General features: G+C 53.8%; 1 protein-coding gene across 1 annotated transcript; it reads left to right on the top strand.

Moving 5' to 3' along the window:
- The first annotated feature begins 15 nt into the window (after nt 1–15).
- Nucleotides 16–26277, top strand: eIF5B (eukaryotic translation initiation factor 5B). The gene is made up of 16 exons (XM_033482795.2): nt 16–1032; nt 1934–2265; nt 2347–2584; nt 2702–3034; nt 3109–3309; nt 3384–3829; nt 3900–4117; nt 4203–4405; nt 4495–4760; nt 4876–4957; nt 5044–5225; nt 11809–11885; nt 12004–12211; nt 12336–12431; nt 20495–20656; nt 22939–26277. Exons 1-16 carry the CDS (start codon nt 999–1001, stop codon nt 23044–23046), a joined length of 3186 nt encoding a protein of 1061 aa, XP_033338686.2. The 5' UTR covers nt 16–998; the 3' UTR covers nt 23047–26277.

The raw sequence follows: 26277 nt of genomic DNA, 5'->3' as shown, positions 1-26277 counted from the left end.
CATTGTCATTCTCAACCTGAATTTCCGTGATTGTGACAGTCCGCAGTCTGAACCAATGGATCTTAAAGCGATCCGAAGACGATGATTGAGGTCAATAAGTATCTAGAATTACAAGTATGTATATTGCCTGATTTGAGATTTCACTATGTGTATGCAAGAAATTACACAGGGACACAGGATTTTTTCAGAGGCCACTGGGCATTCTTAATTCTTACAGAAGCAAAACTCCAGCGCTTTTTGGTATCTAATTTCTGATGCGCATGCGTTCAGGAATAGGAAAACTTAATTTTTCAATATATATGTCCTCGTATTTATTATTTGCTCCGTTGTATGTCGAACGTGTAAATGCATTCTTTCAGCTTTAATTTGAGTCCTAAACCACTGAAAAATCATAAGGAGAAAGTAAGGTTGTATTCGAACGAACTAACATATGTATTCCAATTTTTGAATGATTTTTGCATAGACGATTGATAATGGCGCTTCATATGGCAAAACTTCAAAGCTCTGTTTAGGGATCTATAGAGCATCAATTAGTCAAGATCAGCTGGTAATATTGCCCATGGAAGAGAGATCTCCATTTCTTTCTTTATTATCAGTTCGATTAAGATATTGTATTCTTAATCGAACTGATATTCGAACTGATTCTTGTTGGTATATACTAATTTCTGTTTATTAGTTCGCATATTTCCCGCGTGACAGAAGTTAGAGGTCGCTGTAGGAACTGTCTAGGGATAATACGCAGTAGAGGCAATGATTTTGCGCATCTTGAAATATTAGGATATGTGGTTAAATTGTGCACATAGTCGTGCAGACCGGGTCAAAGGGAGAGACAGGAATTTCAAGATTTCATGTGACTTACGTGGACTACATTCGAACCTATCCGCAGTTAAAGAGAAAAGCACAATTATTGTTTTGAGAAAAGAATTTTGCTGGTGCCACGGTAACAATATCACTGAAAAGCTGAACGTACGAAAGGAAATTCTCAAAAGCGGATCAAGATGCAGGAAGCTCAACCGAAGAGAGGCAAGAAAGGTAAGGAAACAGCAGTACTTTCGTCACATTTTTATCTTCAGGATCGCAGCACAAGAAGAAAACAGTCCGATTTCAAATTTATTTGTTCTAACTTTATTACTTCTGAAACACTTTTCACGATTTTTTCTCACACGATAAATGTCGTCTGCTTTAACATAACCTAAACTTAACCACTACATCGATGCATACGGAAAACATAATAATGTATTTTTAATTGACCCATTGCGTTCGCAGTGTGTCCAGCGAAAGTGCGAATTGTTCGCTCTCTTCCACAATGTCGAACACCATTAAATTCCCCGTTGCAGCTTGACAATTTCTATAATTGTACTTTGGTTTTCGAATACGTACTGTACGTGTTCGGAGTAGACATTTACAAGATATTCTTCTTTATGGTATACAAATAAATTTCTGACACTCTAATCCGTGCATTTAACGTTACGACGTATATACATTTGACAATTATATACTGTTGCATTGTCAAAACTAGTGGAAAGTGAAAGTTGCCCAGTTGTGAACCAGATAGTGAAAGTATGTACCATGAGTGACAGGGGGTGATTTCATAACTTGTATAAAATTTAATGTCACGTTGGAACTCAGTTTAATTGAAATAATCCAATGAGTCAAGTGTTAATTTTCTGCTTGCACATGATTGCAACATTGTTATTACATAACAGAATGAAATTTATTCGATAATAAATAAATTGACATTACTACCTATGTCTTAATTTTATAAATAAATATGCTTTTATTTAATCTGCATGTTACATTTTTATTTTCATATCGTAACTTCTCGTATGTATTCTCTCTACTTGTATTCGTAATAATTATATAAACATTCTTAGTAAAACATTTTCAACGTAAATTGTTTTCTGTAAATTCTGAGTTTCTTATTCTCTATCAGCAAGAAGAAAGCGCAATGATAGCGACGAGGATATCGACAAAGTATTGGCTGAATTGGAATTGGAGTACTCTGGACAAAAGAAAGAAGTACCGAACGAACCAGTCGAGCAACACAGCGACGCTGAAGAGGATAAAAAGAAAAAGGAAAAGAAAGGTAAGAAAAAGGAAAAGACTGAAGTTATCGATATTAAAGAAGAGCTAAAGACCTCGGAGGGTCTAGAAGAGAACGATATGGACGACGAGATCGAAGTTAGCACCGTAAAAACGGCTGCTCAAAAGAAGAAAGAGAAGAAAGAGAGGGAAAAGCAAAAGAAATTAGCCCAAAAGAAAGCGGTACGTAATTCATCTTCTGGTGCCTTTTTTACATATCGAAGAGAAAATGAAATTTATTGTATCCAATTTTAATTGTAACAGGAAATAATAAAGAAGGGAGAATACAATGAAAAGAACGACGAGGAACCTTCGACCAATGAAAACAAGATGGAAGCGAAAAAGGAAACAAAAAAAGAAGCGAAGAAGGAATCGAACAAAGAACCGGAGGTGAAGATACCAGAAGCTGCCGAAACGGATGGCGTTCTACTCGAAGGCGAGGATGGAAAAAAGAAAAAGAAGAAAGGAGCGAAAGATGCGGAGATTAAAGACAAGGATAAAGGTAGCGCATAATTTGGTAAAATTCTATCGATACTGTAAATACAGTACGAGCTATGGATTCGTCGTGATACAATATTAACTTGCGTCCACATTTAGTATAATTAGATATGTGCAATAGGCAAAGGCCCTGGAAAGAAGACCATCGCTGCGATGCAGGAAGCATTGAAAAAAGTGAAGGAGGAGGAGGAAAGGATGAAGCGTGAACAGGAGGAAAAACTGAAGCAAGAAGAGTTACGGGAACAGCAACGACTGGAGCAGATACGACTCGAACAGGAACGTAAAGAAAGGAAGAAACTGAAGGAAAAGCAAAGAAAGGAGAGACTGAAGGCGGAAGGAAAGCTTTTAACGACGAAACAAAAGCAGGACAGAGCGAGAGCGCAAGCCATGATCGCCGCGCTTAAAGCTCAAGGTTTGGATTTGCCGGAAGTAGGAGAAAAGAAGCCTAGGCCAGGTAATCGATAATAATCTGCGTAATATAGGATCTAGTCGAGTTCGAAAATCGTCTAAAACAGGATTTTGATTCAGGAACGCGTATAAGGCCGAATAAATTGAAACAACAAGCGAGTGTCGACGAAAAGGATGACGATAAAGTGGACGACAGCATGACGGATGCGGATAAAGTTGAAGTAGAAATTGTAGATCAACAGATGAAAGATTCGGAGGAGAAGATCGAGGATGTTAAAGATTCGTGGGATGCTGAGAGCAGCGAAGAAGAACAAGAAGAAGGTATATCGTAGTTGTAGCAATATTTGAGCAATGTTTTTAGAATTTTTAAAAATAAAATGCATATCGTTTATTAGATAAGTCGGACGACGTACCGAAAACACCGGACAAGGCAACAGAGACGATTCTCCCAGCTGGAAAGACGAAACGAACCGAGGAAATCAATAAAGAATCTTCGGAAAGCGAATCGGAGAGCGAGAGTGCTAGCGAAGCGGACTCCGAAGAGAGCGAAGATGACAGCGGATTGGAAGACAAAGTGTCGGACGCGGTGAGGAAGAAGGAGCGAGCCAAAGTACGGATACAATGTCGGAGGATAGAAGCGGAGAAAAGGAAGTCGCTGGAGAATCTCAGGGCTGCCGTAGTTTGCGTGTTGGGTCACGTCGACACAGGTAAAACCAAGATTTTGGACAAGTTGAGAAGAACGAACGTACAGGACGGCGAAGCAGGAGGTATTACACAGCAAATCGGTGCAACGAACGTACCCATCGATGCCATTCAAGAATCAACGAGACACGTTAAAGGAGTAAGTTTCGGTTTTTCAATCGCTTCGATGTATACTGTCGCACGACCGACATTACGAATTCTTCTTTCAGTTTGCCGATAAAATATTCAAAATTCCCGGACTCCTGATCATAGACACGCCTGGCCACGAATCTTTTAGTAATTTAAGAAACAGAGGATCTTCTCTTTGTGATATAGCGATATTAGTAGTAGACATTATGCACGGACTAGAGCCACAGACTATCGAAAGTATAAATCTACTGAAATTGAAGAAATGTCCGTTCATCGTCGCTTTAAATAAGATAGATAGGTAAAGTATCGTAAATCTATGCGCGATCGCGCTTCTAGAATGGAAACTTTTGTCGGGCAGCATCGCTAATCGAGAATGTTCGTAGATTGTACGATTGGCAAACGATGAACCGGAAGGATATACAAGATATTGTAAAAAGTCAAGCTCCCAATACGCAACGCGAATTTGAGAAGCGTTCGAAGGAAGTAATTGTGCAATTTGCGGAACAGGGACTGAATTCCGCCTTGTTCTACGAGAATCCCGATCCCAGAGGTTACGTCTCCCTCGTTCCTACCAGCGCCATCACAGGTAAACGAATATGTTAGACGCGTCGACGGCCGACAAGGTATCGCGTCGCATCTTTCTCAATGAAAAATAAAGGAACTTTTCTCGTCCAGGCGAGGGCATGGGTAACCTGTTGTCATTGATAGTGGACGCCTGCCAAGGTCCGCTAGCTAAGAGACTCATGTACAGCGACGAGCTCCAAGCGACGGTTTTGGAAGTGAAAGCGCTACCGGGTTTGGGTACTACGATAGATTGTATTCTAGTCAATGGAATGTTAAGGGAAGGCGAGACGATGATAGTTGCCGGTACCGACGGTCCTATAGTCACTCAAATACGATCGCTCCTTATGCCGCAGCCGTTGAAGGAGCTTAGAGTCAAGGTAATCGACCGGAGACGATGCAATAGTTTCTATGAAATCTCTCTCTCTCTCTCTCTCTTTTTCTCTCTATTCGAATAAGTGTAAACGAAAACTGGTCTTTTATCGCTATTCGCAGAGCGCTTACATCGAACATAGGGAAGTTCAAGCGGCTCAGGGAGTGAAGATCGCCGCGAAAGACTTGGAGAAGGCGATCGCAGGTAAGAGTACTTTCTGTCGCGACCTCCTTCCACGGTAAGGAATGTAACGGGTGCAATAATCGTACGATTTCATATTTTCTGGACAGGGCTGAATCTTCAAGTGGCCCAGAAGCCCGACGAAGTGGAGATATTGAAGGAGGAGATCGCGAAAGAGCTGAGCAGCGCTTTAGGCAATATACGTCTCGCGGAACGCGGCGTCTACGTGCAGGCGTCGACCTTGGGCGCGTTGGAGGCGTTATTGGACTTCTTGAAGAGCAGCAAAATACCGGTGAGTCTCGCATTTCATCGTGGTATCATGGATACCGAACTGAAAGTTAAAGTAGACACCAGCAATGTTTGCGACACGATTGTTATCCGCACAATCGGGCGAGCGATTGTCCTTTCGGACAACCGGAAAGGGAACGATGCACGGTAATCGACGACGGAAGGACAGGTCCTCGAAAAGGCTTGCGGCCACGCGTTCGATCGGCCGTCGTCGACGGTTCCATCGTCGATCTTTCGCGCGATCTTTACGTTCAATGATGGACCACCGCGGAGCATCTCGAACGAAGCGTAACCGCGGGAGCGAATAGTACGATCGGCAGAAAGATAGACAGCAAAGGAGATAGAAAGGGAGAGGCGGATAGAGAAAGGGAGGCTGGACGAGAGGAGAGGAGATGAGAGGAGAGGAGAGGAGAGGAGAGGAGAGGAGAGGAGGCGAGCCTCGCCGAAGAGAGACCGGCGAGGTGTGGAACGGGAGGGCGAGCGAGAGAGAAGAGGCAGCAACGAACCACTTCCTTCTTAACAGTTTAGCAGGATACGACTCATTGGTAGCATACGGTGCTTGTGGTTGTGATCCATCGAGCTATCAGTCGTGTTGTGCATCCGTGGGCACGCCTTGCACGCCTTGCACGTCTTGCACGTTTCCACAGGGTGTCTTGCATGTCGCGAGATCTTTCACGCTCGGAAACTTCTCTCCACGAAAATGATTCCTCGCAACGAACACGACGCCGTAGAACTCTCCGAAATATTTCGCGTCTACCCTTTCTCATCGATGTCGTCGAAATCGGGCCCGAAAGATGCGGCTCGTCCAAACGACTCGAAACAATCGGTAGATCCGTAAAAGAGCTTAAGAAATGCGACATACAGATGACATTGCGTTCGATCACGCGGTGAACCAGACTCACCGGACGATTCGGAAGCACGAAAGATTACGATTTACGAAACGCGCGAACATTTTCTCCGGTTCTACGCGTTACGTTCCGTTGTTAACGGAAAACGAGCGGCGTGTACGGCGGTGTGTCATTGGTGGCCGAGCCAAACAGGAAATCCGGAGGAAACGGTAAACAATGAAATTTTGAAAGAGGTCTGTTGAAAATAGTCCACGTTAAATTGTGTACGAGAGATAGCCTTGCGAATGAATGGTAGTTCCTCTACGATCTTTCGTCACTTGGCAAAGATTGGCGAAGCAAAGAGGACGGATAAGTGGCCTCCGCGCGCGGAGCGGGAGACGTTCGAGGGCCTCGGCGAAATGCGAGTCGCGGCGCGTTCGTCGAGCAGCGAACAATTAAAGTTCTGGTCGCCCAAGCTTTTCCCTTTTTCGATGCTCTCCTCCGGGGAAAGCTGGCCGAACGCGAAACATCGGTCGGAACGGGTTTCGATTCTTCGAACGATCGGTCGCTCGCGCGAAGCAGGCATACCACGGTACACGGTAACGTCTCTCTAATCGACGCTCGGATTCTCCATGAAATTGGACAATTTGGTGCATAATCTGAGCGCCGGTTACGGAGACATTATTGTAATACGAACGAACGATACGCGCGTAACAACGATAGGCACTCTCGCGACGCGTTGCTCGATGCGCGCGTACGCGGAGAACTTTCTCCGCGGCGAAATCGAAAGATTTCGGAGACGTTCGAGGATCGGAAGCGAAAGAGACGAGACGACGACCGGGACTCCTGCGCGAAATTTTAGGTCTTAGGGAAGGAAGCATTCGGCACAATTCTCGGGAGAGTTCCGAGAGACGACCGCGGTTGGTCGCGCGGGTTCGCAACGACGAGCATTATCCCGCCTCGACGGCTCGACGGTGTTCGAAGCTGTCGGTGGTGCATCAGCCGTGGTCGAAGAACCATCGAGTGAAAAAGGGAGACAAAGAGAAACGGAAAGAAAAAGGCGAAGAAAGAGGAAAAAAAGGTGGTACGTCGTTCGGTTCGAGGTAACGTCCGAAACGGCCTTAAGCCTGTCCTTCCTCGGATTATGAATGGGCTGCCCCCACCGTATCGTACGATCACGTGGCTCGTGACGTCAGGTTTTATCGCTGGCATACGCGACACACGCACGCACGCACGCACGCACGCACGCATGCAAGCAACCGAGCAAAAGCAAGCGAGCACGCACGCACGCAGTCGGCCGTAAGTATGGTCCCTCCGCCGCATCGCCGCGCCGCACCGCGCCGCACCGCACCGCACCGCACCGCACCGCATCGCGGCTATGCGTTTTACATACGGCACACAGGAGGGAGTGCACGGAGAGAAGAGAGCGAACTCGCAGGAGAGGCGAGGGAAGTCTGGAGACGGTGGCTCTCCTCTCGTTCGCTCTTTCTCTCCTATCTTCGCTCGCCGATTCTCCGCGATCCTCCGAGCTCCCGTGCTCGCCCCCGCCTCTTCGCGACTCGCAAATCCGACCGATGGGCCTAGAACCGTGTTCCACGTGGGCCTAGATTCGCGCGAAAGAAGAAAAATGTGGGTCTGGAAGCGTCACGGAGAAGAGCGGCGCGGCGCGCGGACCCGGATTCGCCGAGATAGATTTCGGTAGCTCGCGAATCTCGCGGCTTCTCGGCGAAGCGGCCCGATCGTCCGCGGTTGCAAACGTTTGCGGACATTCGCGAACGCGGGCGACACGGAGCGACGCTTGCACACGGACGCGTGTGGGCTGGAAAAAGGAATACGTGACCAACGTACAGGAAACTGCCCACACTCGGAGCAAAAGCGGCGTGGGTGGACGGACGGATCGACGAACGGGCGGACGTACCCGATCCGACGCGATCCCGTAGCCCTGAGCAGCTCGGCTCCGCTCGGCTCGGCGCGCGTCCTCGTGTCCATAAGGCGTGCGAGCATGATTGCGCCACGCGGACGAGCTGCGAGTGCTGCGAGTGCTGCGCGGCCGTGCACCGGCCTCCCGAGCTCGCGAGCACCCAGCACCCGACTCCCGAGCAGGAATGCCTCGTCGAAGATCGACTTGTCTCTCTTTCTCTCTCTCTCTCTCGGTCTCTTTTTTCGGCGGAGCGTGGGCGGCGGAGGCCGACCGGCTATCGATACCTCGGTCCCGTTCGATCGAACCAGCACGCGTCGCGCGTCGGCTCGTGGCCTCGTTCCAACCGACGCGATTGCTCGCGATTCCTTTTCGGATAGTCCCCGTTTCTTCGCTTGGCCGTTCACGGTCGTGCCTCGGTACCCGAAATCGAAATCCACCGGATGCGCGAGACAGGCGCGGGCCGTGCTCGACGCGTCCCTAAAAAGATCGACGTTGGTCGAAACGAGCGCACGGTTCTTTTCGGAAGGACCGGGCCCCTTCGCGAAATCCGTCGCGGGTCCTCGGCGACCCGAGGTTCGCGACAGTCGCTCTCGACCATGGTTAAATCGTTTCGATCGCGAGCGGATCGAGCAGCCTGGTCGCGTTCGGTGATTATGCGGGGCCGGTGGATCCGATCGTCGTCGGAAGCGCGGGGGACCGCGCTTAGTATTTGCGAAGCGAGCTGCTTCGCTTCGCTTCGGCTCCGAACCGCGTACGCGCGCATATTCGCTCGATTATGATGGCGTCGGCGAATCGAAGATTCTCGCCGAGCGTCTTCCTGTCCTCGTCCTGTTTAGGCGAGCGAGATCGGAACAAATAGTTTAACCGGGACACGCGCTATTCTTCTCGGAACGAGCCGGGGGCCACGCGTATCGATTAACAATTAACCGCGGCCGTTTTCGTAGTAATGCCACGTACGGAGCAACGTTTCGGTCTTGTTCGGCGCCGGGGAACACGGAGCCGGACAGAATAAGAGAGAGAGAGAGAGAGAGAGAGAAAGCTTTTGCAACGTACTCGATATCCGACCTGTTTTTTCGAAACGATTCTCCGCTCGCGGCCATCTTTGCGCCTATTTACCGGGGAAGGCGAACCGATCGACGAGGATTCGCGTCGACTTCGCAGCCGGAGAAGCGGGTTCTCTCGCTGTCGGTGGAAACGCTCGCGTAGAATCGTCGGATGCCGGCAGCACAGGGCCGACAGAGCGTATACTCGCGTGTCCGCGCTCCGCATATCCGCTCCCATGTCCCGGTATAGCTGCTTATATACCGCGGTTAAAAACAATGCGAGGAAACGAGCCATCTTTTCCTGCTGCAGAAGAGGAGCGAGCTGCACCTCCGTCCGTCCATCCGTCCGTCCGTCCGTCCGTCCATCCGTCCCGTTCGTACGTCCGGCCGTCACGAGCCACGAATGCCACGATGCACCAGAACCGAGCCTCGACTCTTCGGGGACGGACGAGAAATCCCCGCGTGCCAAATTCTCCTTCGATCCGACGCGCTTTTGCTACCTCTCGGCGATCCGTCAACAGCGTTCGCGACGATACGCGACGATACGCGACGACCGAAGAAGAATCGTGGGAGATCCGCGTCGCTGTTCGTCGCGTTCGATGCACAGGGTGGTCTACAAAATCGTTCTACAAAATGCTCCGCGGTTTATGACACGAGAGGCCGAAGAGGATCCGTGCCCCGCGGGCCGGTTTTTAATGCCGGAAGCGTCCCTCTCTCTCCGAGGGTCCCCTCCGCCTCTCTCTCTCTCTCTCTCTCTCCGTTGCTCTCTCGACTTCCTCTCCCATTTGTACCAGCATTTCTTTCGCTGGCAACATCTGTCGTTCGTCTTTTCTCCGGGGAATCTCCGTCTCTTTCCCTTCGCTTTCTCCTCCCCGTTTCCACGCAGCAGCCCTTTTATCCGGCCGCTTTTTCTTCTTTTCTATTTTCCGCCCCCTCCACCCTTCGACGCCTGCCAGGGACGACCTCGTGCATTTCGCGAGCAGATTCGAACTTTGACCGACTCCTTCCGATCCGCGACAAGGTCTCTTGTCGCTTCATCGAAAGATCGGACTTCGGCGATCCGCGGGACGCGAACCGCGCGCAGTCGACGACGAAGAACGTCGATCCGCCGCCCGGCCGTGCCTACGGTTCGGCCGGTTCGGTCAGCGTTCCCTCGTTCGCTTTGACCGGTCTCCTCCCACGCTGCACCCTTTTTACGTTCTCTCTTTTTCATTGATCCGGTCGACCGGCGCGCGGCGTCCTCTTACCTTTTTCCAGCAAATGGTATCGCACGGTGCGGTGCGGTGCGGCGCGGTAGCGGAACGGTTCGCCGTTCATCAATGAAACATGACTAGCTCTCCGTCGGTGTTTCGGTGAGTAGGCTCGTTTTATCGAGCGCCGGTGCCTTCTAATTGGCTCCCCCGTTTTTCTTTCCTTTTTCCTCCGCCGTTCATCGCCGCGCCGTACCTCGCCGCGTCGCACCGGTTCTTCATTCATTCGTTCATTCGTTACGTAAAGGTCGCGGGAGAGTTTCACCGGGTTCGCGCCCGACGACGACGAACGATGCCTAACGATGCGAGCGCGACTTTCGCGATCGTTTTCAGACGATAGAAACGCTCGGGAGCAAGAACTTTTCTGTGAACGCAGTTCGAAAGGGAGAAAACGTTTCGGACTGGAAGGGAAGGGTCGATTATCCTAATAAGTTTCGTCGGGGAGAAGAAAAAGGGCGGGACACGTGTACGGTGTTGCGCGTCGGAAGGGTGTTTTACGGTGGTCCGAGTAAAAAACCACGGACCGGTCTCGTATCTTGTTCTAATATCCGAATGCGCCGGCAGTCGACCGAACCGGAAGTCTTAAAAACCAGCTTTATCTCCGAAAATGCTCGGGAACTCGCTTCCCCCCCTCCCTCCACCGTCCTCTTTTGTATCACCGACTGTTTCGCCTCGGGAATTAGCCTCGCGTCCGTTTTATCCAGGCGGTCTCGTATTCGTCTCGGAGATACGTTCACAGCGACCCGTCGAAACCACGGTTCTCGCAACCCCGGATTTCACGAACTTACGAGTCTCCTTATATAATTTCCTTGATTCCCCGTGCGCGTCCTCGAGCCTCGCACTCGTCGCTTCGCGAGTGCAGGGTTATTTAAAAAGAAAGCAATCGAACTAACGATTTACAGCGGTCGTCGTCGTCTCCGAGGAGAGTAGACGGTCGGAGGAAGGTTTATTTTTCAGAGCCCGTTCCATTTCGGTTTCGATCTATGGATCATCGAATATCTATGCCGAACGTGTTTCGCGAGAAAGCGCGAGCTCGAAAAAAAATGGGCAATGCGAACGGAGGACGCGCGACTCCGCGAACGCGTCCGCGTGCCGCGTGCCGCGTGCCGCGAAAGAAGCCGCCGCGGCGTTCGAACGGGACCGCGTTCGCGTACGAGCGCGACGTAGTTCCGTAGTCGGAAGGAAAACAAAATATTAAGATAAAACATAAACCACTGTCACCGTAACATAAATACACGGGGAACGGTATGCGCGCGAGCGTGTGTGTCAGTTTCGCCGCGAAAATAACTAGTGACGCATGCTGTCCGGATTCGGCCAGCCCGGTGCAACGAGACGCGACACGTAGAAATAAACGCACCTACAACCGACCGCCGCGACGCGAACGCGACGCGACACGCTCGCCTAATCGCGGGTGTTCGATTCGAGCCCGATATCGAGGCGGTCTCGCCGATCGTCAAAAATCACGGAAAAACCTGGCAATTCGTGTCCGTCGCGCGCTTATCCTTCCAACGGATAATTAACGAAGAGCGTTCGTTCTCTGTTACAGTACGCGGGAATCCGTATCGGCCCCGTTGTCAAGAAAGACGTGATGAAGGCTTCGATCATGCTGGAACATGACAGCCAGTGAGTACATACACGCATCGAAAGTTTCGATACTTTCCTCGAAAGCAGCGAAAGCTCAGCTTAAAAGGAACCAGCGATTATAAAAAGGGTATTCCTAGGAGACGTTCTCGATTCGCAGGTACGCCACGATCCTCGCGTTCGACGTGAAGATCGAGAGAGACGCCCAGGAGCTGGCGGACACCCTCGGGGTGAAGATATTCCAGGCGGACATCATTTACCACCTCTTCGACAAGTTCACCGCGTACAGGGAGGAACTGAAGCAGCGCAAGCGGGACGAGCACAAGCACATCGCCGTGTTCCCGTGCAAGCTTCGCATCTTGCCGCAGGTACGGTCGCCCGAATCGATTATCGTTCGAACGCGGGAATCGAGCGACAGCGTTTCCGCTTCGCGAGACTCCGCTTCGGCGCTCTTCTTTAACCCGTTTAAACGACCACTGGCCCCGATTTCAGCACATCTTCAACTCTCGCGATCCTATCGTGATGGGCGTGATGGTCGAGGCGGGAATCGTTAAGGAAGGAACTCCTCTCTGCGTGCCCAGCAAAGACGTGAGTATTTTCGAATGTTCTCGTTTTCTCGCGACAGCCTATCCGGCGAGGTAGGCGGTGCCGCCTCGTACCGAGCGATCGCTGCACGATTCCCATCTTTCGAACCCTGGCCCCGGAATCGGTCTCGGCTGCTTTCTCGATCGCTACCGAAATTTCGCTTGGAAAGCGGCGACGGTGGCTTTCGCGTGCCACGGATCGAAAGAACGGTGATCGGGTAGTTTTCGATCGGAGAATTCTCCTCGGGTAATCCACTCGGTCCAGCCGTCGACTCGTCGACGCGTAGGTGAACTCGTTCGCGGGGAAACAGCGGCGATCCAGTTGGCCTGCGATCGATCACCTCCCGATCGAGCGACCGAGAGACCCGACGAACGCGTAGAAAATCGCTCGGACCAAGCTCTTCGATTTCTTCCAGCGTCTTTCCCTTTCTCTTTCTCTTTCGGTATCTTTCGCATCGATTTTACACGCTTTCGTCTCGCGATTTCGAACGCGCTCCTCGACGTCTCGCGACGCGTCTCGAACGCCGACCGCGAGCGCGTCGCCGCGGAAACTCGCGGATCGCTCTGTAAATCGCGGTGCAATCGGACGCGTCGAACCGATCGTTCTTTGGAAAATTCGAAGCAACGGCGGCGTGTCGGTGGCGTCGGCGCACGTTTCTCGGTTCTCGTTCTCTTTCTCGTAGGAGTAAACTGGTGGGCAGAGCGGTTCTTTGCAGCCTCGCCTTACGCGGTAGCACGCGGACAGCTACAGGTTGCCTAGCCCGGGATTCGTAGGCGTCGCGATGCCATTAGCAGCCCGCAAATTCCCCGGTAAACAAAAATTCCATCCGGGTACGCTCTCGTGAAAGACGCCCACGCGCCGAGGACCTAGCCTTCTCCTCTCCTCTCGCGCTCTCCTTCTCTTCCCTCCGCCGGAGTCCAGCTCCGGAGATGATTTACCAGGCAAATGGCTCGCCCCCGAATGGTCGCGTTATTTGCGCAAGATCCAAGAAGATTTTCGTAGCGCGCGTGGGAACGCGCGGTTGATTTATCGGGAAGTCTCGTCGGAGGGCCGGCGATTTCGCTCGACAGCGTTCAATTACATCGTCAAACTCGCGCGCCCCGCTCGTCTATCCGTCCTATCCGTCCGTTCGCCGTTTGTCTATCCGCCTCTGTCCACCGGAGGCTGCCTGTCGCGGCCAATCGTTTTCCTTTCCGTGGTTTCGCGACAGGGCGAGGAACGGTGGGCGTCCGATCGAAGGACTCGTCGGACGGGTAGAGCGGCACACCTGTTGCCCATTCGCGGATCGTTTTCGCGGATCGGATAGGAATTCGCACGTGTTCTTCGCAGGCCCGTTGCGCGCGTATCTCTCCGATGCCGACGAAATCGATGGAAAAGGAAGAAAAGGGACCGAGGCGCGGTGAAGAATCGGCGAAGGCGACGGTGGGCGTCGCTCGCGGTTGTTTTCGGCGTCGAACCACCGAGAGCAAAGTTACGAGAGTCCGACTAATTCACGGTGCAACGCGCGAGCAGGAAGGGAAAGGCGGGAGAAAAAACGGGCCGCGAAACGCGTCCGGTCTCGGCGGAGCCGTTTTCGGTCGGAACGGTCGCGTCCAGAGGCGAGTGCTCGCCGATAAATAACGCGATTAAATAATGCCGGAGCCGCATGTGGGTGATCGTAGACGACGCGTGTAAAATTGGAATCGGTCCGGATTGGATCGTTGCATGGTGTATCCACGGTGTGTTCGGCTGCGTGCGCGATCGAGGATTTCTCGCCCGCGCGTAGAAAGCAGCTCCGACCACGTTGTTGGCCCACGCGCTTCGCTCCGCTCCGCGCCGCGCCGCGCCGCGCCGCGCGTGCACACACTCCTCTCGGCCCTACCCTGCTTCGTCGGTGCATTTTGGCCTTTCTTGGAATTCGACGGAAATTCCGCCGGTAGAAAGTGGCCGGATAGCCGTTTTTCACGCCGCTATCGCCTCGCGAACGGCTCGTCGTTCCGAAATAAATCGACGGTCGCGCGGAACGAATCGTCCGCGGTCGATTCTCTCGAAGTTTTCGGCCACCCGGATATGCCTGGATCGCTCGATAAAATTCAACGACCAGCGCGGCGCGACGAATGCTCTGAAATCTGTAACGTTGAAAGCCGTTCGACGCGCGATACGGGCGACTGGTGTTACGCAAGAAAGAATCGGGTCGGGTCGAGTCGAATCGGATCGGATCGGATCGTCGTTGAATGGCGAAGCCGACGACGGTATCTGTTGTCGCGCGACGGCGCCTTTTTATTGGCAAACGATGATCCGGACCGGATGTCGCGTATCACGAAACCTAGTTGGCTTAGGTCAGGCGTAGACCGCGCGAGATAGGAGCGCTCGCGAAAGAAAGACGAGCGACGGGAACCCGGTCGGAAAAGGGAGGCCGGGGTTACGCCGCGTTCTACGTGATTCCGCAATCGGCCGGCGAATTTCGTTCGGCGATCGGGACGGCGAGCGTCGTCGATTAGGAACGAGGACGCGAATCGACGCTCGATTTTCTTCTCGACCGTTCTTTATCGCGAGCGCGAATCGATCCCCGACCGACGAGCCGAGAAGCCCGAGGAATCGTTCTCTTCGTCGAACGTATCGCTTCTGCGTCGATCTCGAGGCATTAATTCGAACGCGCGATCCGATCGTCGGCCGCGACAGGGTCGATCGATGGCTCCGGACAGGCTGCGCGCGGAAAGCGTTAATTAAGAGAGCAGGTTCGACGTGTTTGGACAATCGATCCGACGCACGAGAGCGGCCGTGGAAAACGGTCGAGCGTTTCTCGAACGAGGCATAGGCTCTCTTGGATGATCGAGCGGTTAGCAGGCAACGCGCCGGCCACTGCGCCGAGCCCGAGCCCGAGCTGTACCGAGACCGAGCCGAGTAGAGAAAGAGGCGAAGGGATAAGACGAAGAGAACGAACGGTGGAACGGCAAGAAAACGGCAGGCTAAAAGAATCCGCCGGATTTCCGCTCGACGTTAAAGCGCCTATCGAGGCCATTGCGCAACGGAGCCGTACACGCCCGATAACGACACCGGTCTCGAGGAGATCGCTCGATTCCCCATCGGTGCCACCACCTTCCATTTCCATCGGCCGCGCGACAATCGACGCGATTAACCGGTAACGCGGGGATACGAAGAAATCGTCGATTACTTTGGCAAACGTCTCGATGGGAGAGGGAACGCCCCGTTGGGTTCTCCGCTCGGTCTCCGCTTTCTGGCAAGCTGCTCTCTCGGCAACGCGAACGGCCAGCGAACGCTGTTAAATATTTCATCCGATCGCGGAAACGAGATAAGAAATTCAGCTTCCGCTGTAGCTTCCGGCTTGCCGCGTTATATTCTGCGTTATACACACACGCGCACGCACCGCTGCGAAATATTTTGGACGCGGACGCGCGACGATTCTCGCGCGACGGAGTCGTCGAATCCATCGACGGAGAGCTGGTCGTATTATTTCAACGCGATAATGGGGAACGCGGAGAGCATAATTAGCGGAACCGGCGCGGCGGCGTTACAGATTTAAACGCGGCTTCCGGTCGTCGCGTCGGTTCGACGTACGGCGATAATTATATCAAGGAAACGCGAACGAGAGAGATTTTCGAGCGAAATCGCCACGAGTTACATCGCCGCTTCGCTCGGCACCGCTCCGCTCCGCACCGCATCGTCGGTGCTCCCGAGTGACAGGAACTAGAAACTCCGTGGTGTGTATGAGTCCTCTTCCGGCGGAAGGCCGCTCGTAACGTTCTTCCTCTCCTGCCTCTCCTCCGCCTCCGCCTCCGCCTCCGCGTTCTCTTTCTTCCTTCTACTTTGTATCTCCCCTTGCCGGCCCGATTTTCCTTCTTTGTTCGACCATCGCGAGGGGAAAGGCAGAGGTTGTTCGTGAATTTGCCGATCGGGAGCAGAAAATTAAAACGTCGACGAGTAGAGGAGGAGGAGGAGGAGGTGGCGGTGGCGGAGGGGGAGGAGGATGAAGAGGACGAGGAGAACGAGGAGGCGGAGGAGGAGGAGGATGGTTCGAGCGGCAGCTCTCCCGCGAGGGAAGCTAATTAACGAGCACGTGAACGGAACGCGATACCTGTTCGCGCACTGCGATCGGGCCACGATAACGGCCGAGCCGTGAAACTTTTTCATCGAGAGAATTCCGGGCTTTCCGGTTTTCGGGCTTTTGGGCCAGAGGCGGAGGCGGAGGCGCGGCCAGAACGCGTGCGCAATCCGATCGCGTGTCCTCGAATAGACGCGCGAGCGAACGGAACCGTCCGAATTTTTCGAGCTTTCGAGCTTCCGAGCCTTCGAGACTTCCGAGAGACCGAAGCGCGGCGGCGGGACAACCTTCCGACGACCGACCGGATGGCTAATATTAGAGAAAAGGTCGAAAACTGGAGGCAGGAAGGGCACCGGAGAGTGGCCGGACGATCCTCGGTCCGGTGAGAGAGAGAGAGAGGATCCAGTCCAAAAACAGGAAACGAGTTCGCGCGACTTCTTTTTTCCTTCTTTGCTCCCGATCTCGCACCCTCGCGATCGCATAGACAACACCGAGGCATCCTTGCCCGATGATACGCGGATAATCGTCGCGCAGCAAGGTCGTCGAGCGCGAAGCCATAACGCCGAGACGAGACTCGGTATTCGCGGTATCGACGGGGCGGGGAGAGTATCCGAAGGGTTGGCAGGGGTGGGAAAGGATACGGGAGACAGCGCGTGTCTCCGTTTCGAGCGTCTAACGAGCGATAACCGACCGGAAGGAAGCCAGAGGCGTTTCCACGAAAGTTGCAGGCGAGCCGGAAGGCCGAAAGACGGGATGTGGTTGGCGACTGCCGAGTAAGTGACGTCCGCGTCCGCGTCCACGTGTTGGTGTGCAAACGTGTTCTCTCTCCCTCTCGTTCTCCCTTTCCACCTCCTTCTATCTGTTCCTCTCTCTCTTCCTCTATTTCTCTGGAACCCCCTCCCCGACGCGCCGCCGCAGCCTCTAACTCGGTCTCTCTCCTCTCTCTCTCTCTCTCTCTCGGCCTCGTCGGTGTTTCTCTAAGTAGGCAGCTGGTTAACGTTGCTATCGTAGCGAACGAACGAAAAAAAGAGGAGAAATAGCTTGGGAAAGAGAGAACGAAGGATAAGAGAGATAAAGAGGCCGGAGGAAAGAACGTGTACGAGAGAGTCGAAGGGTGGTGGGAGAGAGAGGGGGAGGGGGGAGAAAGAGAGAGAGAAAAGCGTGCCGACCGGATGTCGAGTTTCCAATGTCGAGTAGATCGCTTTACCCGGGCTCGCGATTCATTTCGCCAACAACGAATGCCGACGATAAACGCTTAAACGCGTCGGCGAAGGAATGCTTATCGGGGGGCGTTCCTCCGCTTCCGGTCCACGAAATCAAACCGTGACGAATCGGATACGCCGCTGGACACACGGGACTCGCGGGAACAGTGGATCGAGAATATTTCAAAATCCTGAAATTCTTCTCGCTCGCGTCCCTATTGCACGTTGCACCCCTCGAATGCGTTCACTTTGCTCTCTTATCCGCGACCCTTTCTTCGACGCGGATTCCATTCGGAACTACGATAAAGAGAGAGAGAGAGAACAAATTCTAACGCGCGAACGTTTTCTCGATCGATCAGTGTTTCCGTGGATATCGAAACTCGTAGAATCGGAACAGTAGAAAGCTAATTGGCAGTGTGCGACTTTGTTTCTTCGGCGGGGCGTGCACAGCCCTCGACCGACCATTAGCGATTAACCTCGATGCCGTGGCTCGATATCGTGGTCCGATACGCGCAACAATCTCCGGCGGATCGTTGGCGACCGCTAAACAAGTTATCTCGATCTTATTGATCCGATCGGCTGCGGATGACAAAAAACTGTGATTGCCTTCGGTTGTACGCGAGCCTCGTCAATTACTGCTCTCTCGCTCTCCCTCTCTCTCTCTCTCTCTTCCCTGTTCGCGTCGAGCTCTCCCGACTGCCGACGGTATCGCAACGTCTGTCCGCTGGCAAACCGGTTGTTCCCGATTATTATTTATCGTTGTTGTTATTTGTTTACGAAAAGTTTTTCCGACGCGTTGATTAAGCGATAACGTCCTCGAGGAAGAAACGATCCGAAACGAAGGACGCTCGTGTTCGAAGCGCGTTCGCTTTTTAGTCGATTGCCGATTCGCGACCGCTTGCTTCGGTTCTCGTTCCAAGATGCTTCCAATCTTAGGAAGATCGAGGGGGCGATCGCCCGATATCGGGCGATTTATCGTCGTTTCCGATTTTTCGATCGTTCGCGTCTCCGACGAAGACGTCGAAGCGGAGAGTTGGTCGCGTCCCTCGTTCGAACAGGACGGATTTCCGTGGAAGAACGAACAAAGAAAAATAGTGAAAAGGGGGAGGAAAGGAGAGGGTCGGTCGGGCCGGGCCGAGCCGGGTCGGGTCGGGGTGTTGGCATACTCGGTAGCAGACGCGTGGCGCGGCGAGCAAACGCGCGAGACGGGAACCGGAAGTCTATTTTCGTGAGGCGCACCGATTTAGAAAGCTTTATAGTTTGTACGAGCCCGAGCGGCTAACGGCGAACCGTCGGTGTCGTCGGCGTGGCTCGCCGATTCGAGCGCACCCTGCGTACCACCTTCCCTCGTCGCAGCTACCACCCTCGGGTGAAACCGACGCGGGCCCCGGTCGCCGGGGTGCTGGGGTGCCGCGCGAACGATGCGCCACGCTTCTCGAACAATCGCACCGATGACCGAGGCTCTGCTCCGTTCCCCGCGTACCTCTGGACGATCGCGGTAAAAACCGTCTCCATCGAGGAGAGCTCGACCGAACGGAGATCCCCGTTACGGGCTCGTCACGGTCCATCTCTCGTCACCGGCTGCTGCTCGATCGCTCCGATCGCTCCGATCGCTCGATCTTCTACTCGGTCGCGTTCGTGGCTCGTTACCGCCTCGAAAATTCATTTTCGCGACCGTAGACAGGGCAGCACGACCAGGCTAGTAGTCCCCTTCATAAAATTCCCCGAGCAGACTAATTAAATCGCAGGAAGCGAATATGTTTCTGCGCCCTGTGGAGCGATCGCTTCCGGACGGGAAGTGCGCCGCTAATCACCGGATATATCGGGCGACAAACGTCGGTATTAATCAGCGGCGCAGTTCGCTAACGGTGCTGCGTATCAGCTCGCGCGACACACCGTGCACACAATGCTCGCTCGAGAGCGGAGATAACGCGGCCGGGTAGCGAGAGAAAACGCGGCTCGCGGCGATCGATGGGACATTTTGCTCGAGAAATATTGGCTCGACGTCGAAAATCGGTGATCGTCGTGGCCTCGCGACGAGGAGCGGCGCGGAACGGCGGCCCAGCGTCGAGAAAAGCGCGATGGGAGGGCGAGAGAGCGGAACAGGGCTCGGAGCGAGAAGGATCGGCCGCGTGTGGGCATATTGCTCTTTCGGCGTGGGTTTCGGCCAGGGGCCCGGCATATTCGACCGGTCATTGTCCATCGATCGCCGCGGAGCGGACCGGAGCGGTTTTTGCGCGGCCGACCGCCTTCCGGCTACGCTCGCCGGTCTCTCGAGAATCTTTCGGTCCCAGCGCGACTGCGACGGTACGAAGGTTTCCCCTTTTCCACGCGAAAGCGTGGAATCGGCTTCGACTTTCCGAGGCGATCGAGAAAAAGGCCCACGTTCCGGGGCCCACAGGATCCACCGGCCTACGCGGAGCTCGCGGTCGCGGTCGCGCGCGTCTGCCTACTCTCGGTTCACCGATTCCCGGCGCCGCACCGATATTCGCGACGAAAACGCATTATATGCCACCTATGCGTCCGCGTCGGGGTCTGGCGACGCGCAATGCTCGGGCACGCGGTTTTCTCTCGACTTCCGGTCGCGGAAAGGAATGCATAGGCGGAGCTGTGCCCACGCGACGAGGCGCTCCGATCGCTGCGAGACCGATTCTACCCCATGGGAATTCTATCGCGAAAGCTCCCTATTTTGTCCTGCTTTCGGCGGCGGTCGATCCCCGCTGGGATCGAACGCGAGTACACCGAACAGCCTGAGAACTGGGACCGGGCCAACGAGAAGCCACGGGAACGCTGGCTAATTTCGCGTCGTTTCGTTGTTGCAGTTCCTCGAATTGGGCATGGTCACGAGCATAGAATACAATCACAAGCCCGTCGAGTCGGCGAGGAAGGGTCAGGAGGTCTGCGTGAAGATCGAGCCGATTCCGGGAGAGGCGCCGAAGATGTACGGCCGTCACTTCGACGAGAAGGACTTCGTCATCAGCAAGGTAAGATCGTATTTTCCGGAACTTGTTAACGAACGTTCGCAACGCGCCGATGTGATTTCCTCGCCGTGGAACGAACGACTGCCCGAGGCGACCGAATCGGACTTCTAGGTAAACCGTCTCCCCGCGATCGGGCACGTTCGAATCGACTCGGCGCGCGATAAAGCCGTTCGAGCGCGAAATAAAAGGGCGCCAGAGGGTCGCCGGGCCGAGGGGAGAGGGAGGAAAGGAAGAAGGGGAGCGACAGGGTACGGAGAGTTCCGTTGGAAGAAGCAGCTGCGCCGAAGGAATCCGATCGACAGGTGGTCCCGGCGGACTTTGACGAAATTCCAGCAAAGAACGGCGAGCCTCTCGGTGTGCCTCGGTTTTCGGTTTCTTTCGCTCGATTCTTTCGCATAACTTTGGAATTTCATCAAAATCAGTGGGGAGCGAGACGGAAACGATCCTTATTAGTATGCGAGACTCTGGTCGAAAAAGGAAGATGCACATCCGGCAGCGATCAGCCGTCCACCATCGACTTCCGCTCTTCGCAGAACCTCCGTTCCTTTCTTGCCACTCCTTCTCCTCCTCCTCCTCCTCCTCCTCCTCCTCCTTCTCCTCCCCCTCCTCTTGCTCCTCTTCCTTTCCTCTTCGCCGCACCGGCCCGCTCCGTCCCGCTCCGTCCCGCTCCGTCCCGTTCCGCGCCGCTCCGCAACGCGCCGTAGCTCGAGTTGCCCTTCGCATCGTTTCTTTCTTTTCCGTCTTTCGCTTCGGATATCGGTTGCGAATCGATCGATTCCATACGCGTTCGTCCGCGCGAAAAATTGAGGCCCGTCGTTCGATTTCATTTCGATCGTTATCGGTGGCTCTATCTTCGTTCGTTCGTCGAACGTGCGAAGCCTTTTCCAACGTCGCCGACAATAAATTGTAGCAACCGACTCGATCGTCGAGATCGGCACGGACTCGCGAGAACGCGTTTAACTCGATCCCATCGCTACCGATAGGTCCGCGTTCGCGACGGCGGATTTCTGTGCCGACGCCGTCGACGACGCCGACACTGCCGACTCGGCTCGGCTCGGCTCGGCTCGTTGCGACCGGAAGTCGTCGTTACCGTTTGCTTCGTGGAATCGATTCTCCGGAATCACCTTGTTCCCACGATGATTTGTGGAGCGACGATTTCGCGCGTACCCCGCGAACAGCCGTCTCACCGCCTCGCCCCGCCTCGCCGTTTCCTCTCCCTTTTCCTTTCCCTTCCTTCTTGGATTCTGGGACGCGGCTTTCCGCTAGCCTAACTTTAGACGACGGCCACTGTTTTCGAGCGAACAGGCTTCTGTGTTCGTCGAGCGAACGGCTCGCCCTCGATCGAGAAAAGCGGTCCTTTGAAACTACCGGACGCCGCACCGACCCTGACGATCGTCGGCGTAAAGAGGAACGAGAGACGATAACGAAAGCAGATACGCCGATAACGAAAAGATTTAAATGCAGAGAGCCGAGGTGAGAACCACGAGCGTTCGAGAGAAATATAGTAACTTACTATAACTCGAATCGTACAAACTTAATAGTACGAAATCTATTAGAGACGAAGCCCCGAAATCGTACGAGGAAAAGACACCCTGCGATTCTCCATATCCAGCTAATTTTAGCCATTGGTATGGCGTGGCGGACAGAGTCGAAAGGCTTCTTAAAGTCGGTATATATCGTTAATATAAGTCGCTCTGTGCGCGTGTGCACGTGTAACAGAGAGGAGAGCGGGAGAGAGAGAAAGATCGGGAGGAAGGGAACGAGGAGGAGAAGGAAGGAAAGAGAGAGAGAGAGAGAGAGAGAAGCAGCAGGGGCGTGGCGGGAGGCAGGCGTCCTCAATAGCCGCGTAAAACCACCATTGTGACCGATCCATGAATGAAACGGGACTTCCGGCCGGGAGTGGGGGCGGAAACAGTTGTAAAGCGTTACGTTAGTGAATGGACCGTGTGCGCGAGCATGTGCCTGTCCTCGCAAAAACCGATTCAAGGAAATTATTCCTAGACGAGGACGACGACGATCACGACGACGACGACGACGACGACGGCGACGACGATCGATGTACGAGAGGCAGCCTCTCTCGCCTCCGAGACCTGGCGCGCTGACAATTCGCCTCTGTCCGCGAAATTTCGCGGACCGACGGATCCGCCGAAGACGATTCCTCGTTGCTTTCGCGATCGCGATACTCGGCCGTTTACGTTGCTTCCAAAGTCTCGCGTCTCTCGGCTAAGAGACGCGGAGGTAATCGAAAGGGGCGTTGTTCCATGGTTATGGTTGTTCTGTTACAGATCAGCAGACAGAGCATAGACGCGTGCAAGGAGTACTTCCGGGATGACCTGGTGAAAACGGACTGGCAGCTGATGGTGGAACTAAAGAAGCTCTTCCAGATACTCTAGGATCGGTTGTCGCGTGGGTACCGTGAGGATTCAGCGGCGCGGCGTGGCGAATCGATCGCGATCGCGATCGCGATCGGCCAACGGATGGAGCCTCGGCTAGGTGGACCACGATCCGCGAACGAGACGAGCACGCTCGTCGATCGTTCGACAACCCGATTTGTAATATATGCGTACGTCGAACTTTCCGATCTCTGCGCCGTTTCGTCACCGATATTCGGCGATATCTGCGAGCGGTCTCGTTCTTAAATCGTCCTCGGACGCGCGCTCGCAGAGAGCAGAGATCCGGTCGGTTCGGCCGAGAACAGCACAAAACTAATCGTTTTTCGTATCCTTAATCTTTAGTTTAGTCGACTGGATCGCGTCGCGGTTTGCTCGTTCGAGACGGTTCTCGTTAAGGTCGGAGCGGCCTTAAACGGCAACCCAGAAGCCGAGTACGCCTATAGGCCGTGAAAAGGAACCGGGAGGAACGAATACGGTTCGTTCCATCATCGGTAATTAGTCGATGCGCATCCGTTCTGCGGATCTGCTCCGCACCGAGGTAAATTAAGGTGCGCGTTGATTGGTAATTTTAATTGGTACACGCATTAGTCGCGGTATCATTGTTCCGCGGGTATTCGGCCTCGGCGAACGACCCGCCGACGCGACTCTGCGAGAACCGTTCGCGGTTCGGCGTTCGACTCTGTTCCATCCCTCTTCGTCGAGTTCCTTCGTTCGTTCTTTCGTCGTTTCGTTCGCCACGGAAACCCGATTCTTACGAAGCGACTCGCGACTCGCGGCTCTCGCGGCCCACGATTAGAACCAGAACCGGTTCGCCGGTCCCGCGTCGATGCCGCGCTCCTTTTTCTCGGTCGCGCGACAATTTATGAAATCGTCTTCCGGCGCAATTTGTTGCAATTACAACCACGGGGCCGAAAACGAATTTTTCCTTTGCAATATCGGAGGCGCTCCAAGTCGGCGAAGAATTCGCCCGTGACAGTTGATCTACGCATGTTGAATAATTGATAGTTTAAAGATGTACGATAGACAGAGGCCGCTCTCGAGGATCGGAATTAGGATGAAAATTTTAGGATCGGAGGGCTTCGAACAAATTCCCCGTGGGAATTCCGGACGAAGGAATCGACGACGCGGGTCGCTGCTTCTTGTCGATCAACGACGCCGATGCCTCGTCGACAAATTATTTTTTCTAATCGCTACGCACGGGACTTAAAAGGAATCGCGCGATCGCGAGCGAAGAGCAGCTTTCCGTTGGCAGCGTTTTCAGAGCTTCGCGTTCGCGTTCGCGTTCGCAGCGCTTTCGCGGCGCGGCTCCGAGTCCGAGCATCCTGATTTCTACGAAACTTTCTAGCATCCTACGAAACGATTCGATGTAGAAGGTGTCCGCGAACGACCACCGTACCCGGATCCGATTACGGACGACGCGTCGAAACGGAAGCGCCGTCGTTCGATCGTCGTCGAACCGGAAAGCGTTTCGTCGTCGCACGCCGACGCTCTCGTTTCGATTCGCGACCACCCACTGGCGGCGGACGATTTTAAGCACGGTTTTACGATTCTTATTTCCGAAATGGGAATATCGATCGTTCGCGGACACCTTGCGCGCGTCGCAGGCCGCGACGTCGGAACCGGAGCCGTTTCCGACGCCGCGCCCTGACAGCCGACGTCGCGCTGCACCGCTGAAACGGAAGCGACGATCCGTCTCTCTTGGCGCACGTCGAAACGCACCGGTGCAATTTCATTTCCCTTCGAGGAACAACGTTCGATCGTTCGTTCGGTTTCGGACGTTTCAACTGTAATACGAAAGTACGCGGTGGACGATCTTCGTCACGTTGTAACACGCTTCGTTCTTTTCTTCTTCGTTGCACGTGTCCTTGCGATTGGTTCAACCGTGCCTCGTACGATAGTCCTGCACGATAACCGGACACCGCGGATGCGCGCGGTGCAAGCATAGATTTCTACGGACCAATTTACAGAAACTAGTATCGAACAGATATTTTAGTTTACGCTATCGAAGGTTCGATCGCGAAGTTCCGGCGGAAAGAAACGAAACCGAGCTATTACTAGACCAGGACACCTCCTCGTCGACCCTTCGCGCTCGCGACCTCGTCGAGGACGAATTCTTTTAAGATCGGTGCGTTTTCGATCTCGATGCAACGCGCGCACAGACGAGAGCGCGCGACAATGCCTTCGGCTCGGGAAGTTCTCCCGGGAGGAGCGCGGTCCTCTCTCTCTAACGAGCTTTCGTAAAACGCGGAGAATGTCGCTCGTGGGTAACGAGCAGGCTCGACTCTTGGGAGCCGGGACACAAGCCTCCGACACCTGTGCTATCGGTGTCCCAGATCGCAGGTGTCTCGAGTCTCGTCGTCTCCGGTTCCTGTGCGAGACGCGCCGCTGCTCTCGGTCGTACCGATCGCGAGAGAGCTCGCTGGCCGGCTCGGCGAGCGGAAAATCGGGGAAAAACGATCTTCGCCAAGCGCGAACACCGGCGAACGATCGATCGATCTGTCGGCAACCCTTTCGTTCCGAAAGCCGACCGCGGAGCGGACCGAGTCCGATTCGGGTCTCGCCGAATGCCGAACGCGGGAACGAAGTTTCGAGGCCTCGGAACGCGATAATCCGACGCCGATTACGACGGCCTTCGGCGACGGGTCCGACGGAACGAAAGGGTTGCTGCTCGCGACGAATTTTACGGAATCGCGCGTGGCGAACCGGGCGAGCCAGGACGGATAAACTCGTCCGGGTGTCGGCCTCGGGCAGGATCGGTTCGTGGAAGCAGATGCGTGTCTCGCATAAAGTCTCCAACGTGTTTCCGGTTTCGTCGTCGTCGTCGAGAACCCACGTGCGAACGAAAAAGGGAGAGGGAGAAGGAGAGAAAGGGGAAGGGAAGGAGCGAGAAGGGAAAGAGAAGCGCAAGTGTAGATACTCGAGCAGAAGGAAGATAACGAATGAATCAGCGAGAAGGAGAAAATGAGAGTGTGAGAGGGAGAGAGAGAGAGAGAGAGAGAGAGAGAGAAAGAGAGAAAAATGTCCACTTAAAAAATTAGTACAATAGAATTCCATCGCGTCGTTACAGAAAGAGAAATAGAGAACGAATATATAGACGCGAGCCTCGAATGTGTTTTGTATATGTACCCACTTTGTATAAGATAATCGAGGGAATTATCACGATCGAAATAAAGACTACGAGAGTTTCACAAGAAAAGAAAAGAAAAGAGAAGAGAAGAAAAGAAACGAGAA

Source organism: Megalopta genalis, chromosome 5, assembly GCF_051020955.1.
Source record: "Megalopta genalis isolate 19385.01 chromosome 5, iyMegGena1_principal, whole genome shotgun sequence".
Lineage (NCBI taxonomy): Eukaryota > Metazoa > Arthropoda > Insecta > Hymenoptera > Halictidae > Megalopta > Megalopta genalis.
This window is presented reverse-complemented; position numbering and strand designations above follow the sequence as displayed.

What these genes read in the sequence shown, in the direction of transcription:
- eIF5B (XM_033482795.2), top strand. Translation starts at nt 999, where the DNA reads ATGCAGGAAGCTCAACCGAAGAGAGGCAAGAAAG. An exon ending in CGAAGAAGAACAAGAAGAAG is followed by an intron (nt 3,310 to 3,383) that starts GTATATCGTAGT and finishes ATCGTTTATTAG; the next exon opens with ATAAGTCGGACGACGTACCG. An exon ending in CTTGGAGAAGGCGATCGCAG is followed by an intron (nt 4,958 to 5,043) that starts GTAAGAGTACTT and finishes TTTTCTGGACAG; the next exon opens with GGCTGAATCTTCAAGTGGCC.